Source organism: Mus caroli, chromosome 4 (genome assembly GCF_900094665.2).
Source record: "Mus caroli chromosome 4, CAROLI_EIJ_v1.1, whole genome shotgun sequence".
NCBI classification, from domain to species: domain Eukaryota; kingdom Metazoa; phylum Chordata; class Mammalia; order Rodentia; family Muridae; genus Mus; species Mus caroli.
The window spans coordinates 116,452,860-116,467,854 of record NC_034573.1 but is presented as its reverse complement, the minus strand read 5'-3'; the positions used below and the strand labels follow the sequence as shown (position 1 = coordinate 116,467,854).

The window sequence follows — 14,995 nt, the reverse complement described above, 5'->3', positions numbered from 1 at the left end:
AGGATCTAGAAAACTATGGAGAAGACCTAACATGGAGAACTGCAGGTCAGACAATGATCCATAGAAAAACTTTAATAAAAAAAAAAAAAAAAAAAAAAAAAAAAAAAAAAATCTGGCTAACCCAAAATATGTATCACTCGCCAACCAATGTTACCATGTAAATATACCAAACATAGTGACATTATCATTTCTCGCTCTAGAATAAAATAAAGTACTAGGGTTAGAGGGATGGCTGGGCAGTTAAGAGCATTTGCTGCTCTTTCAGAGGACCTGAGTTCTCTTCTCAGCACCCACATTACCCAGCTCATGAGCATCAGTAACTCTAACCCCAGGGAATCCAATGCTCTCTTCTTGCCTCCCTAGGTACCTACACACATGTGGAAGCATGTGCACCCAACACGCTCATATAACTAAAACTCTTAACTAAAGTACAAATTCTTATTTTACAATCTACTTTGATAAGGAACTAGAAGACCAAAGAAGCACAAGGCAGAGGCAATCAACACTTAAGAGTTCCTCGCCATTGTCTGCAAAGGACGTTTACTTGTTCAAACCATCAAACATCTCGGTTACTAAGAAGATTAGGTAGATTCACTACATTTGCATGAAGCAAATTTCCACTTTATCTCAATTCTAAAAGGAGATTAATTCACTTAATGTCTGCAGCATTTAATAGTAAAGCTTTTATTATGCCCAAAGCTGGAATTCTTATTCCAGTTCTGCTTGGTAAATCAGAGGAACATTCTACAAAGGGAGCCATGACACACAACACTCCTTCAAGAATTCAGGCACTTCTGGGTGACAGGAAATCTAGTATTTGAACCACAATTCTCCCTCAAGGATTAAATAAAAGATCCCAAATTTTTCACCCAGATCAAAATAATGTATGTAAATCTGTCTGTACCTTGCGATTCATTATGTCTGATTTCTTCTCAAATATAAGTATCACTTGCATGAACATAGTGCACAGACATACATGCAGGCAAAAGATACACAGTAAAAATTGTTTATAGATTACTGAGACTGCAAAGCACGTACGTGATCAAAGCAAGCAGTGGGGCAGCTCCTCCTTAGTGAGGTGCTTGGGGTCTAATACTAGGCACTGGGAAAGAAGTGCTTTAGAGATAGATCTACAGCAGGTCTGGAGAGGTGGCTCATTGGTTAAGAGTCCTTACTGCTCCCAACATCCATGTCACACATGGCTGATATTTATAAATATCAGGTGCTCACAACCTGATATTTATAGCTCCAGTTCTGGAGTGATTCAATGTCGTTGGTCTCCTTAGGCACATGCACTCCTATGCACACATTCATACACAGATACACAAACACATCTTTAAACTAAGTCTTCTAAACGATCGATAGCAAGCAGGTTTATAAAGAAATTAATACCCACATTTGTTCTGACGACACATGACTAAGTTTAAGAAGGCAGATGACACCCCAATCACCAAGAGCACTAATTTTCTAAACTGCTACTGAAGAATCAAAGAGTCTACCTTAAGGCAAACAGTCAAATCATGGTCCAATTACCATGGCTTTGTCTGACCTGCTATGTGCCCTGAACTAGTCCCTCTGCCACTTTATGCTTTTCACTCAATCAGCAAGAGAATCAACTACAATTTGTCTCAGTGGAATAGTGAGTAGATTAAATTATTAAGCAGAATGCTTTGGGCAAAAGTCATATGAATGTTAAATATTATGATTTACAAACATTCATTTTCCTGGCACTCCTGTGAGGTTAGGAAGTTATCTGGATATCATAGATGAATAAATAGGCACATGGGGTAGTCACATGGTGAGGCTCTATTTACTTAGCCCCCGTGGGGAAAACATACCCTGACTATCACGTGAACTTTCTTGGTACATTCTTCACAATCTTTAAGCATTTAATCTTTAAATAAATGATGCCTCCTTTGACATGCGATAGAGAATGCTACAATATACAAGACTAGAATAAAAAAGATAATTCTCCATACTCTGGCTAAACAGTCACAGAAAGATAGACCTCCATTACCGTGCAGGGACCTTCAGCTACAGTTCAACAAAAATAAAAACACTTCAAAAACGTTTGGCAAAATTTTACAAAATTTTAACATATTCTTTACAAAATTTTAACATATTCTTACCATACAAACCAGCAATTATACTCTTTAGAATTTACCCAAAAAACTGCAAACACATCTAGAGAAATTCCAGATATAAACCGCCTCAAACCAGAAGCAATTAAGATATCCTTCAGTAGGAAAAGGATATATAAACTGCAGTACACTTAGACAAAGGAATATAACTCAGTACTAAAGAAATAACCCAGCTGGGTAGTGGTGGTACAAGCCTTTAATTCTAGCACTACAGAGGCAGAGGCAGAGGCAGGCAGATCTCTTAAGAGTTCAAGGATAGCCTGGTCTACAGAGTTCCAGGACAGCCAGGGTTACATGGAGGAACTTTAAGTTATTTGTGCATACATCTGCATGTAGGTCATGTACATGAGTACAGGTCCTGAAGAAGCCAGTGGCATCAGATCCCCTGCAGCTGTGCAGATTACTGTGAACTGAGTAACATGGGCGCCAAGGACTGAACTCAAGTCTTCTGCAACGCAGCAAGTGTACTTAACCAGAGCCACTTCTCCAGCCCTATGTGAAGGAACTTTAAATCATGTCACCAAGAAGCCAATTCTATGCTATGACAGTCTGAAAAGGGAAACCATGCAAACAGTAAGAGGGTTAGATGCTGTCAGGGGTTCAGCAGATGAAGAGAATGGGTGGGGCACAGAGGACGCTCAGGGCAGTGAAAATATTCTACATGCTGCAGAAGGATTTAGGTCCTCACACGTTTATCTAAACTCACAGAATGCATGCCTCTTGAGTAAATCTTAATATAAACTAAAACCTACGCTGTCAATATAGGTTCATTAATTGTAGAAATACACCACTCTGGTAGATGCTGATAATACAGGATGCTATGTATGTGTATCTGGGCTAAATTTATATGGGGAAAATATTTGTATTTTTCTCTCTCTTTTTTTTTTTTTTTTTTTTTTTTGGTTTTTTGAGACAGGGTTTCTCTTTATAGCTCTGGCTGTCCTGGAGCTCACTTTGTAGACCAGGCTGGCCTCGAACTCAGAAATCCACCTGCCTCTGCCTCCCGAGTGCTGGGATTAAAGGCATGCGCCACCACACCCGGCTTGTATTTTTCTCTTAATTTTGCTGTGAGCCTAAAATTGCTGTGAAAAAATAAATAAAGTCTCTGGGAGGGGGGTAGTTTATCACAGTCCTTCATGTTAGTACACCCCAACAAACAAAATTAAAAAAAAAAAAAAAAAAAACCAACCAAACAAAAAAACCCTTCCTTTTGGGCCAGAGAGACAGTTCAGCAAGTAAGGGCCACAAAGCCTCCCGCCTGAGCTTGGTCCCTGCAGGCCACAGTGGATGGCGAGAACCAGCTCTTGTAACTGTTCTCCTACCTCCATACCCACCCCACACCACATGCAAAATAAATGTTAAAACACTTTTAATTTTGTTCTTAAAATAAGGCATATTTGGCCTGTAGAGATGGCTTGGTGGTTAAGAGGACTGACTGCTCTTCCAGAGGTCCTGAGTTCAAATCCGAGCACCCACATGGTGGCTCACAACCATCTGTAATGGGATCCAATGCCCTCTTCTGTTGTGTCTGAAGACATCAATAGTGTACTTACATACATAATAAGATAAATAAAAATCTAAAAAAACAAAAAACCAGAGGCATATTTTCATTGAATAGCCCGGGCTAGCCTGGAGTTCATTAGCCTTCATTAGCCTCCCAAGCGACAGATTTAGATCGTAAAGAGCAGCAATACCCAAAGAGAAAACAAACCCAAGGGGACTAAAAGGGAATGATTAGCAATGGGAAGAGTTGAGGAAAGTCAAAAATTCCAAAACTACTGTTCATGCCAAACAGGAATGTGAAAGCCCAGCTTTCTGCTGTTGCTGAAGGCCGGCTGCAAGCTGCTTACCCGACTCCGAAGACAGTCAGCCAGGTTCCGCCGTGTGAAGTTAGCTGCTGCTGTGGGGGACAATTCATATCCTGGTACAAGACATAAAGAGTCACACTTGAAGGGACGCAGAAGACAGTAACAGTCTTCACCCAAATCACTTCTCTATACATTTTCTCTTTAGAGACAGGTCTTAAACTTGACCTGTTTCTGCCTTCTGAACGCTGTGACTACAGGTGTGTTCCACCACACCTACCCTAACTATAACTGTGATCGTTGTTAAAAACCATTTTTATTTATTTATGTTGTTTGAAACATGATCCCATGTAACTAGCATCTCCAGTCATCAGGCTGGCCTCAAACTCATTATACAACTGGGGATGGTCTTGAACTCCTGATCCTTCTACCTCCATCTTCTAAACTGTACTTAATAAAGTGACTAACTTAAGAGTCTTTAAGGGTTAGTTTAAACAAACACAATTTTTCTTGTAGGCACTGACTTTTAGCTCCTAACACACAGGTAACAAGCGACTCTTCCTGCTCTTCTTAGTCACTCAGCACTCTCTCAGCTGTCCTGAGACAGCACCGCACCTCAGAAGCACCACAGACCCTGCACCCTGAGCATGTGTAATCCCAAGTAGCATACTTTTAGGTTCCTGAATGGCAGGGTCTTGATCACCCATTAAATATTTCTACAGTATTAAGCACAGTGCTGAATATCGATAAGAAAGACCTTCAAAAACATTTAGGCAATTGGGAGACTAATGCTAACTAAATATGCTGCCTAAAAACATGTATAAATGGATATTAATTTAGTCATTTTACATAAGTAACCATATAAAACTTAAACCTAAGCTGTATTCTAAGTCTTTATGTTTTTCCAAAAAAGGTTTCTCTGCCTAGCCTGGGCTGTCCTGGAACTTAAGCTGTAGACCTGACTGGTCTCTAACTCAGATTATCTGCCTGCCTCTGCCTCCTGAGTGCTGGGACTAAAGGTGTGCGCCATCACGTCTGACTCTAAGGCTTTTTTTTTAAAGATGTATTTTTTACTTCATGTATGAGTGGTTTGGCCTGTACCACTTGTGTACCTGGTGCCAAAGAGGGTGTCAGGTCCCCTGGAATGGAGTTACAGATGGTTGTAAGCCATCATGTGGTGCTGGAGCCAAACTCTGGTCCTCTGCAAAAGCAGCTCAAGCCATCTCTGCAGCCCCAGAGGATGCTTTTAAACATGCAATGTCTTATAATTACAAAAATCCGTAAGTTCATAAAGCATTTTTCTCTTCTGTGCAGTGCTAAGATTACACCCAGGGCTTCAGCCAGATGCTCAGCCAGTACTCTGCCAAAGAGCTATATCCCCAAGCCAGTCAAAACCTCTTCTTTCTTTCTTTCCCCCTTTCTAAATTTTAAACCTAGAAGTGTTTTTAAAGATTTATTTATTTAATTATTTATTTATTAAATGTAAGTACACTGTAGCTGTCTTCAGACACCTCAGAAGAGGGCATCAGATCTCATTACGGATGGTTGTGAGCCACCATGTGGTTGCTGGGATTTGAACTCAGGAACTCTGGAAGAGCAGTCAGTGCTCTTAACACTGAGCTTCTTTCTAGCCCTTCTTTTGTTTTTGATTTTTTTAAGACAGGGTTTCTTTGTGTAGTTTTGGCCATCCTGAAACTCACTCTGTAGACCAGGGTGGCCTTAAATTCACAGAGATTAGCCTGCCTCTGCCTCCTAAGTGCTGGGATTAAAAGCTTGTGCCATCACTGTCTGGCTATTTTGTTTTGTTTCTTGAGGCAGGGTCTCATGCAGCCCTCACACTCTCTGTGTAGCTGAACTGCTGAATTTGACCTTTAACCTTTGACCCTCCTGCCCCCATCTTCCAAGTGCTAAGATTACAGGCATGCACCACCACTCCTCATCAAAACATGTTCATTAATATAAATGTAATCCAATTTTAGATAAAGAAAGTAAAGTCCCAGAGAGGACAAATGACTTGCTATATGTGATACTGTAAAGCCATGGAGCTGAAGAGATGGCTCAGCAGTCAAGAGCAGGACCTGCCCTTCCAGATGATCTAGGTCTAATTCCCGAAGCCCAGAGCCCTCTCTAATTCCAGCTCCAGAGGGTCTTCTGGCCTCTATGGCCACCATGTGATACACCAACATGTGTGCAAAGAAACACCTACACACATGAAATAAACAAAGGACTTAAAAAAAAAATCTGGTTTCTTGCATTCTAACACCAATATATCAGTGTTACAATAGAATGTTAGTAGAAACTCTTTAAGAACAAAACAATTAGAATTTAGGTTCTAGATTTTTGTTTTGTTTTGGTTGTCTGAGACAGAGTTTCTCTGTATAGCCCTGGCTATTTTGAAAACTCAATTTGCACATCAGTCTGGTCTAAAACTCAGGGGTCATATACCTGCCTCTATTTTTTTTTTTAGTAGGTAGAAGAGTTACATGAAAACCTGTGACCCCATCAGTCCGACAGTAAGTGAGACTGTCAGTAAAGAACACCTATCTTCAGTTCAGATTAGACAGACACCAATGGCTACAGACTGGATAGCACCCTCCAAACATTCACAAACTAAAGTCCTAATCAAAGCCCTCAACTGTGACTGTATCTAGAGAGAGTATACAAAGAGACAATTAAGTCAAAATGTGGTTATGAGGGTGAGCTCCGATCCAATGTGAATGGTGTCCTTATAAGAGATTTGGATAGAGAATACAGGAAAAGTCATGGGGGAAGATAGTCACCTACAAGCCAAGGAGAAAGCCTCAGAAAAATTCAACTCTGCTAACTCCTTGACCTCACAACTGTAGCCGTTAGAGCTATGAAAGGGTTCTGTTGTTTAAACTGCCCAGGCTATGGGACCTTGTGTGGTGACCCTAGAAAACTAATGCACCAGCCAAAGCTACCCTCTTACCCACCATTCCGCATTTTATAAAGTTGCACGTTTTTCTGGATATATTCTGCAAACTGTACAGTGTCTCCAGCCTCTCCAACACATAGGAGTAAGATTTTTTCACTCATCTTAAACATCTTGTCATGATCTGCTCAAAGGAAAAGAAATTCATATTAGAAACTTTGACCACAGAAACTAAAAGCTATTTATATATGCAATTATAAACAGGACTATTAAGCATATACTGAAGACAGTCATTGTTATTACAACACTTTAATAGTTTCATGAGCCAACAGCTTAACTACATATTTTATTAATGTTAATTTATATTGGAAATTATATATGAAAGCAGACTATTCAAGATACAATTGCAGGAAAAGGAGGGGCTAGAAAGATGGCTAGAAAGATGACTCTGTTAAGAGCACAGCTGCTCTTGTAGATGACCCAGGTGATCCCAGCACTGACATCAGGTTCACAAACATTTGTAACTTCAGTTCCAGGAATCCCATACCCTCTTCTGACCTCTGAGTACTGCATACATGTTGGATACAGACATACATGCACCTATACACATAAAAATAAATATTTTTTTAAAATTACAATTTGGGGCTATAGATGTATCTCAGTGATAGAGCATATGCTGAGTGTGTGTGAAGCCCAGAGTTCAATCTCTACCACTTACTTACTTAATGAAAAAATAAAATTTAAGCTTGGCTTTAATCCATGCAATCTGGTGTTGCAGGATATTTGATCACACTACAAACCCCGAGATTACGTTATTTAACAAAAAACCTGTTTCTAGTTGTGATGTGACTCAGCCCTTAGAAAACACATTTAATTCCTCTGGCTGGAATACAGACACACCTTTAATCCCAAACAATGAAGGTAAAATTAGTTTGTAGAAGGAAGCACCCATGCTTGAAATTGATGTCTAACTCAGTGGCAAAGTGGCAAACCAGACAAAGACTTGACAGAACAGGATATGCTGAACTCTCAAGAGAAGGGAAAGGGAAAGAGAAACTACTTAAGAGAGCAGCACAGAAAGGGTGGAGGGGGGTTGGGGGTGGGGAGAAGCAGTTTTAGCAGGGCAGTTTAGAGACAGGTTGAAGAGAGAGCAAGCTAGACACAGGTAAAAACAGAACAAGCCAGAGAATGAGAAGGAGCCAGAAGATTGTACAGAGGATAGAAGATCCCAGGATTAGGCCTGGGTTAGCAGACAGAGGCAGTAAGCCTCAGAGATGACAATTATATCAGGAGAATAAAAGATACGTTTACACTCTGGAAGCAAAGACAGGCGGAGCCCTATAAGCTTGAGGCCAGCTTATTCTACATAGTATGCTTCAGGGCAGCCAGAGCTGCACAGTGAGACTTGATTTGAAAAGACAAAAACAAACAAGCAACAAAGACAATTTAAGAATATTTAAAATACAGGGAATGGAAGGTGAGAAACAGTGAAGGAATCCAGATTATGGGGATTATCTAGAGGCACAAGAGTTAAGTCCAAAGTTCTGAAACATTACTACTAATACAAATGTTATATAAACATAAAAATGGTGAAAAGAATGAATTCTACAGTTAAAAAGAACCTTCTCAAGAAAGAAGAAAAAAATATCAGCTGAGAACCCAAATTAATTTATAAAGTAAACCAGCTGCATATCAAAAGAAAATTGGTTGCCAAAGCAGACACTTTAAAGAATGTGCTAACAGTGAACTATCTAAATAACCAATAAAAACCGTAATACTCTAGCCTTATCTAGCTAAAGCAGACTTACTCCGATTAAACAGATAGATACTCAGGTTGTAATTGTTGCCTGGGGAGGAAACGCAGTATTTAGTTTGCAGCTTCAGAGAAAAGCTTTACTCTTCCTGTCTTACCCGACTTTCACTTTTCCTTTTTCTAATAGTGCTGAATAATCTCCCTGGGAGACATGTTTTCCCCGTGAAAGCTTCTGAAATGTCGGAATCTCTTAATAGGATTTAAGGAACAAATGCAACTACCAAGTACTTTGCAAGTGTTGGAGAGTTGTAGGTAGTAATAATGTGGGTGTCTGGCCTGGTGGTAGCTCCCACATAAAACACGCCTATAGATAGATAATGTTGAATTGCCTTAAAATTCCCAAGTAAACAAATTTTCATGTTACACATTCAAAGACTGTTAGTTTGCAAAATTGTTTTAAAAAGAAGATTCATTTAGACATATGTTGCAAAGAAAAAGACCAGAAGGGTATATATTCTAAATTCTTGACAGTGGCAAGAGTCTGAGCAATTTTTATTTCCTTCCTTTATTTATCGGTATTTTCTAAATCTCTATAGTTAACAAGTTTCATTTTTGTAAGAAAAATTACTTAATAAGTTTGCATTGTTTTTAAGGGGAAAAAAGCAGATACGCAATACGGCTCAGCAGGTAAAGGCCTTGCCCCACCCCCAGCTCAATCCCCAGAACCCACACAGTAGACAGAAATAACTCCTCCAAGTTGTCCCCTGACCACCACACATGTGCTGCGACAAGTCTGTGTGCACATACACACTAAATATTGGAGCAAAAGTAATCTTTTAGGGAGAGTAAGTTTTATGTCACACTTCATAAAAGAGGCTAAGATTCAAGGCAGCGAACTATTAATTATTAAATAAATGTAAACCAGGCCTACTTAGTTTAAACCGTGAACACGCTCACTGAATAGCAAAAGGTAATGTCTCAGAACAGAACTGATGGATACGTATGGTCCTGAGTTGTACAAGAAGCTGCCTGTAGAGTTTGAGGAAGGTCTTCACTTGTCAATAAACTTACAAGATCCACAAACACACATAACCAAATGAGTATCAACATGATATGCCATGCAGTCAAACTAACCAGAACCCACTAGACATCGTTCTGGTCAGACACAGTGGGCAAGTGATTTGCCTGTCCAAACTCTGGTTATCAACTATTTAAAATAGTGACACTATCACTTACCAATGTCTAACTCACAAATAAGGAAAACTGTTACACTCAATGTTAGACAATGCAGTCTGTATCACATAGATTGTAGGAAGTCAGAACAGACATCAGAGTAACTTAAAAGTCATTCTGTTGCTGGGCAGGCGTGGTGGTGAACACCTTTAGTTCCAGCACTAGAGAGGATGAGGCAGCAAGGTGTCTGTGAGTTTGAGGCCAGCCTGGTCTACAGAGTGAGTTCTCAGACAGCCAAGGCTACACAAAGAAACCCTGTCTCAGAGGAGAAAAGAGTCATTCTGTTTAGGCCGAGAGACAAAGGCATGAAATGTGGCACATTTACAACCAAATCGAGAGCTGTACTAGTTAGCTGTATGACCAAGAAGTTTTTGGAAAACGTCTCTTTCCTAGTATCAACATATTTTCCCAAGTAGCATGATGAAAAATGACAACAGGCAGTGTGAACCAGTGTGGTGCTTCATGCCTAGTACTCTAGGTCTTGGAGGCTGTTACATGTATCAGGTTAGTCAGAGCTACATAGCAAGACTCCATTTCACAGAGCCAAGAAACCTTCCCCTAAGAGTATTTGCAAAAAACGTCTCCCTCAAAATTACTTCTGTTCAGCATTCTTAACTATGCCACACAAATTCCCTCAGACAATTATAAACTCCTACCCTAAGTTTTTCATACCAGAGAAAGGTTATCAGTTGAGTACAATTATTTACAACTCTTTTTTAAGAACTTACTCAAATCCATCTTTTTTTCCCATACCATAATCTTTTTGTTCTCTGGGCCTATTCTAACAACTTACTTCTAACATCATTAATTTAAAAACTAGCCTAACACTAACTAGTAATACTTCTAACACATAAAAACCATCTTGTATTTATTGCCTGGTTTTTTCTTTGATGTTTGCTTTTTTTAGAGACAGACAGACAGACTGACTGACTCAGTATGTACTCCTACAATGTCTGTGAAACCAGGCTAACCTCCAACTAGAAATCAGCATTCCTGTCTATGGGATGAAATTCTAGGGACAGGCTATGCCTGGCTCTCCTTGTCTTGTCTTGCATCCCGTGTAACATCTATGATAAAGGCATGGAGCACATCCTCCTTTCCAAAGCCATCCACACAGTCACTGTGAGGAAACAGAGACCCCGTAACTTGACATCCGCCCACCTATTTATTCTTCATGCTAAAACCACCTGCTGTCAAAGCAATGGACCAATTTACTCTCAACATGAACTTATTCCTTTGGAGACTGGCTTACAAACGTAACTTCTACAAACTAATCATAAAATTTCATGAAGTCTCTTGAGAGACAATTCATACCAGAGACGTCTGATTTCAAGTCCTTCAGAAAGAACAGAATGCAAGCAAAGCTCACAGCATTCTCTCTCTATCCCCAGATGGGAGCGCCAGGCTCACAGCAGATAGGTAGGTGCCTTTGCTTTGTGAAATCGGTTGTGGCAACTGTGCTTTTTCAGTTCTGACAAAAGCACTTCAGGGAGCTCCAGATCTAAGCCTTTTTCCTCCTGGAATCTAGGATTCACTACTATTCACCTTCAAAGCTTTCCCTAATCTCTACCCACGGTCCATCCCTAAAGTCTCCTCTTCTTATTATTAAGTCTCCAAAGCTTGACTGCTCTTGTCTCAACTCAGCAAACACTTTCTAGTTTGTGTTACAGTTAATTACTAACTTTGTGTGTGTGTCACACACATAAGTGTATGGGTGTACCTGTCTCACCCGGGACAGAGAGGGACATCAGGCCATCCCTCACCTTATTCTCACGCAGCAGAGGCTCACCCTTTGGGCTTGACTGGCTGACTGACTGGTCAGTGAGCTCCCAGGATCTGTGCTTCCTGCTCCCAAGTAGGGACACAGCCATGCCTGTTTGATTTCTTTTCTTTTAAGTGAGTGCTTGGAATTTAAATTCTTCATGCTTGCACAGCAAGCACACTGACCTACTCACTATCTTCCCAACTACATAGTATTCTTTTTTTCTTCCTCTTTTTAGTCCCTAGCACTGTAAAGAACACAGAGAGGCATGAAACTTGTCAAATGAACTTTTAATCCACTGAACAAAAGCTAGATATCTTTCAAACAGTAACATGCCTATGATCAGTCATGAAAACACTCAGATTCTGTGGGTCAGTTGTCACTATAAAGGTAGTGAAGTTGTTAAGGGTAAAAGAGATCATTTTGCATAATGTCTACTAACTTGTTTTTGGAGTGCTGAGACTGGGGCCTTGTATATGGTCAAAACATACGTTGCCACTGAATTGTAGCCTCAGTCCCAAATTACACAGATTTGAACCTAGGTTCTACCACCTGTGAGCTTAGAAACTTTTTCTTTGATAATTTTATTTATTTATTTATTTAGAGACTCTCTCTCTCTTGTTCTGCACAGGTGCACATTGCCACAGAACAGGTGTACAGGTCAGAGGACAACCTGCAGGAGGTTGGGGTGGGGCCTCTTCCTCTGCCATCTGGGTTCTGGGACCAAACTCCGGTTGTGAAGCCTGGCCAAAAGCATCTTTACTACTGAGTTATTTCAACATCTCCTTAAGAAAGTTTTATACATATACATACATACACACACACACACACACATACATACACATAGATAGATATGTATATACACACATACACACATATATATGCATGCGTGTGTTATATATAATATATACTATATCTATACATCTTAGTTATACATATTTTGTCTCCAAAACTAACTCTGCAAGAAGGGCACATAGTAGAGCCAATCTTTTAACAAATTAAAATGTTAACGATGGACACACCTGATACATATATGCTTCAGTTTGTTAAGTGTTTGTCCAATGCTAACTCCTTCACTCAATCCTCTCAACAAGTTTTGAGTTGGGTATTAGTAATTTGAGAGATAAGAAAATCTGGGCACGGAAAAAAAATAAAGTACAAAAATCATAGAGCAAATAAAGAGACGCCATCTCTGCTGCATTCCACTATTTAACGACAAGTAAAATCTAGCAGCCAGCGAAAGGCGGAAGAGGCTCTGAGGTGAGCCACTGAAAGACAGCGGAAGCAGAGTGGAAATGCCAAACTCTGGGGAGTTTCACTCTCCCCAAGATCCCACCTTAGGGCGCCCGCAAATTAAAACTTCTATCTGGGGCGACTGAAACTTGCCAGAAATTCAGAGATCGGAGGCGCCGGGCACACACTTGAGCTCTCATAAACTGAATTCCCTCACGCTGAGCAACTCTCACCTAGCAAGCCTCATCTGACCCAGAATCCCAAGCCACAGCCCTAAGCTTGTCTGCCGGCTCCCCCGGCTTCTCAATCCTGCAGTGCCAGCAGGGCAGAGCACGCTGGGCTCCATCTTCCAAGCTGCCCACGGTCCCCTTCACCAACTCCCGCCGACTGCCCCTCCAGCCAGGCCCGCCGGGCCTCCCCCTGCTTCCTCTCACCGTCCTTCATCTGGACAATATTGCTGGCGGCCACCCGGTCGGAAGCGACCAGGACATAGTCTGGGCCCTGGATGCCAATGAGGTACTCCATGGTGCCGGGAAGCGGGAGGCTGCAGAGGCCACGGACAGAGAGACTTCCCGGGTACACGACCTCACCAGTGAGACAGCACACCCGGACTGAGCTGGGGGTGACGCAAGACGCGCGACGGCCCAGTCACTGGCGCGGCCCAATGACGTCACCTCTCGCGAGAGAGCAGGCGGGAGCTTGGGTGCTTTTCCGCGCTGAGATTGCGGAGTGGGCTGGTCCAGAGGTGTGGTTTGGAAACGTAGCTGGGGGTGATGCGGCGCTGCGTTTCCTTATCTACCAAGTCGAATTTTAGAGTTTGTACTTAAATTAAGCCGTACCCTGTGTAAGAAGTGCCAGCACGTGTGGGTGCTACAGAGGAGAAGGTCTTCAGCTTTCTGGTTTTCATTTCCTTGCTCGTTAAACAAACGGAAAAAATTTCCCTGCAAGCCAGATTGAAAAACAATCACTCCGAGCCATAGAGTTAAGGACCAGGGGAGCAGCCTAGGACAACACATCTCAAAAGCAAAGCAAAGCAAACAAACAAAAAACCTACTTGGCGGTGGTTCCCTCTTAAAATCCTAGTACTGGGTAGGCTGAGGCAGAAAGCACATCAATCAAGCCTGACTACCAAAGTTCAATCCCTCGAACCCACGGTAGAAAGAAATAACAGACTCCCCAAAGTTTTCCTCTGACCATCACACAAGCGCGTTCATCCCCCACTACAAATAATTTTTAAAAAATTTAAGATTTAAATATTTTATTATACATCTGCTTCATTACATTTAAAATATTATTTTTTAATGTATTTATTTACATTCCAGCCATTGCCCCCTCTCCCCATGGTTCCTCGTCCCAACAATTTTTTAAATGTTCACTTTTATTTACTTATTTTTTATTTTTTGGTTTGTCCCGACAGGATTTCTTGGCTGCTCTGAAACTCACTCTTATAGACTAGGCTGACCTCCAACTCAAGAGATCCACCTGCCTCTGCTTTCTGAGTGCTGGGATTAATGTATTGTGACACCACTACCCGGCCTTTTTTGAGAGATGGGGTATTACTACTATGTAGCCTTGGTTGTTCTGGAACTAATTTAACTGTGTTGACCAGACTGACTTCAAATTCACAGAAATCTGCCTGCCTCTAACTCATCAGTGCTAGAATTAAAGTCCTGATCCACCATGCCGTACATGAAATACTTTGGAAAGAGTAAGACAGGAAATTAGGAATGGACTGGAGAGATGGATCGGTGCTTAAGAACACTGGCTGCTCTTCCGGAAGACCTGGAATCAATTTCCAGTACCCAGAAGGCAACTGGAAGACAACTATCAGCAACTCTGGTGTATCTCTTTCCTCTGAAGGCGCTTCACACACTTGATGCACACACATACATTCAGGCCAAAACCCCATAACACATAAAGTAAAACTAATTCCTTTAACAATAGAAAGGGTAATAGAGGAGAGACTACAATTAAACTGCATATAGAAATGTCTTAATGAAACTTGTGACTTTGTACAGTTAACAGACTTGTGCCGGCTAGTCCTCTGTCAACTTGACACAGACTAGAGCTCTGTGAAATGAGGCAACCCTTAATTGAGAAAATGCCACCATAAGGTCCAGCTATAAGGCTTTTCTTTTTTTTTTTTTTTTTTTTTTTTTTTTTTTTTTTTTTTTT

The 14,995-nt window shown here is 41.0% G+C and overlaps 1 protein-coding gene across 1 annotated transcript in view; it reads right to left on the bottom strand.

Annotated features, from left to right (window-relative positions):
- The window catches only part of Psmb2 (proteasome subunit beta 2), a 32,979-nt gene extending 19,526 nt beyond the window's left edge, over positions 1-13,453 (bottom strand). The window contains exons 1-3 of the mRNA XM_021160538.2: positions 13,255-13,453; positions 6,901-7,023; positions 3,992-4,062 (exon numbers count right to left, since the gene is read on the bottom strand). Of these exons, the coding sequence (XP_021016197.1) occupies positions 3,992-4,062; positions 6,901-7,023; positions 13,255-13,345 (285 nt within the window). The 5' untranslated portion in view covers positions 13,346-13,453. The remainder of the gene's footprint in view (positions 1-3,991; positions 4,063-6,900; positions 7,024-13,254) is intronic.
- Between the last annotated feature and the right edge of the window lie 1,542 nt (positions 13,454-14,995).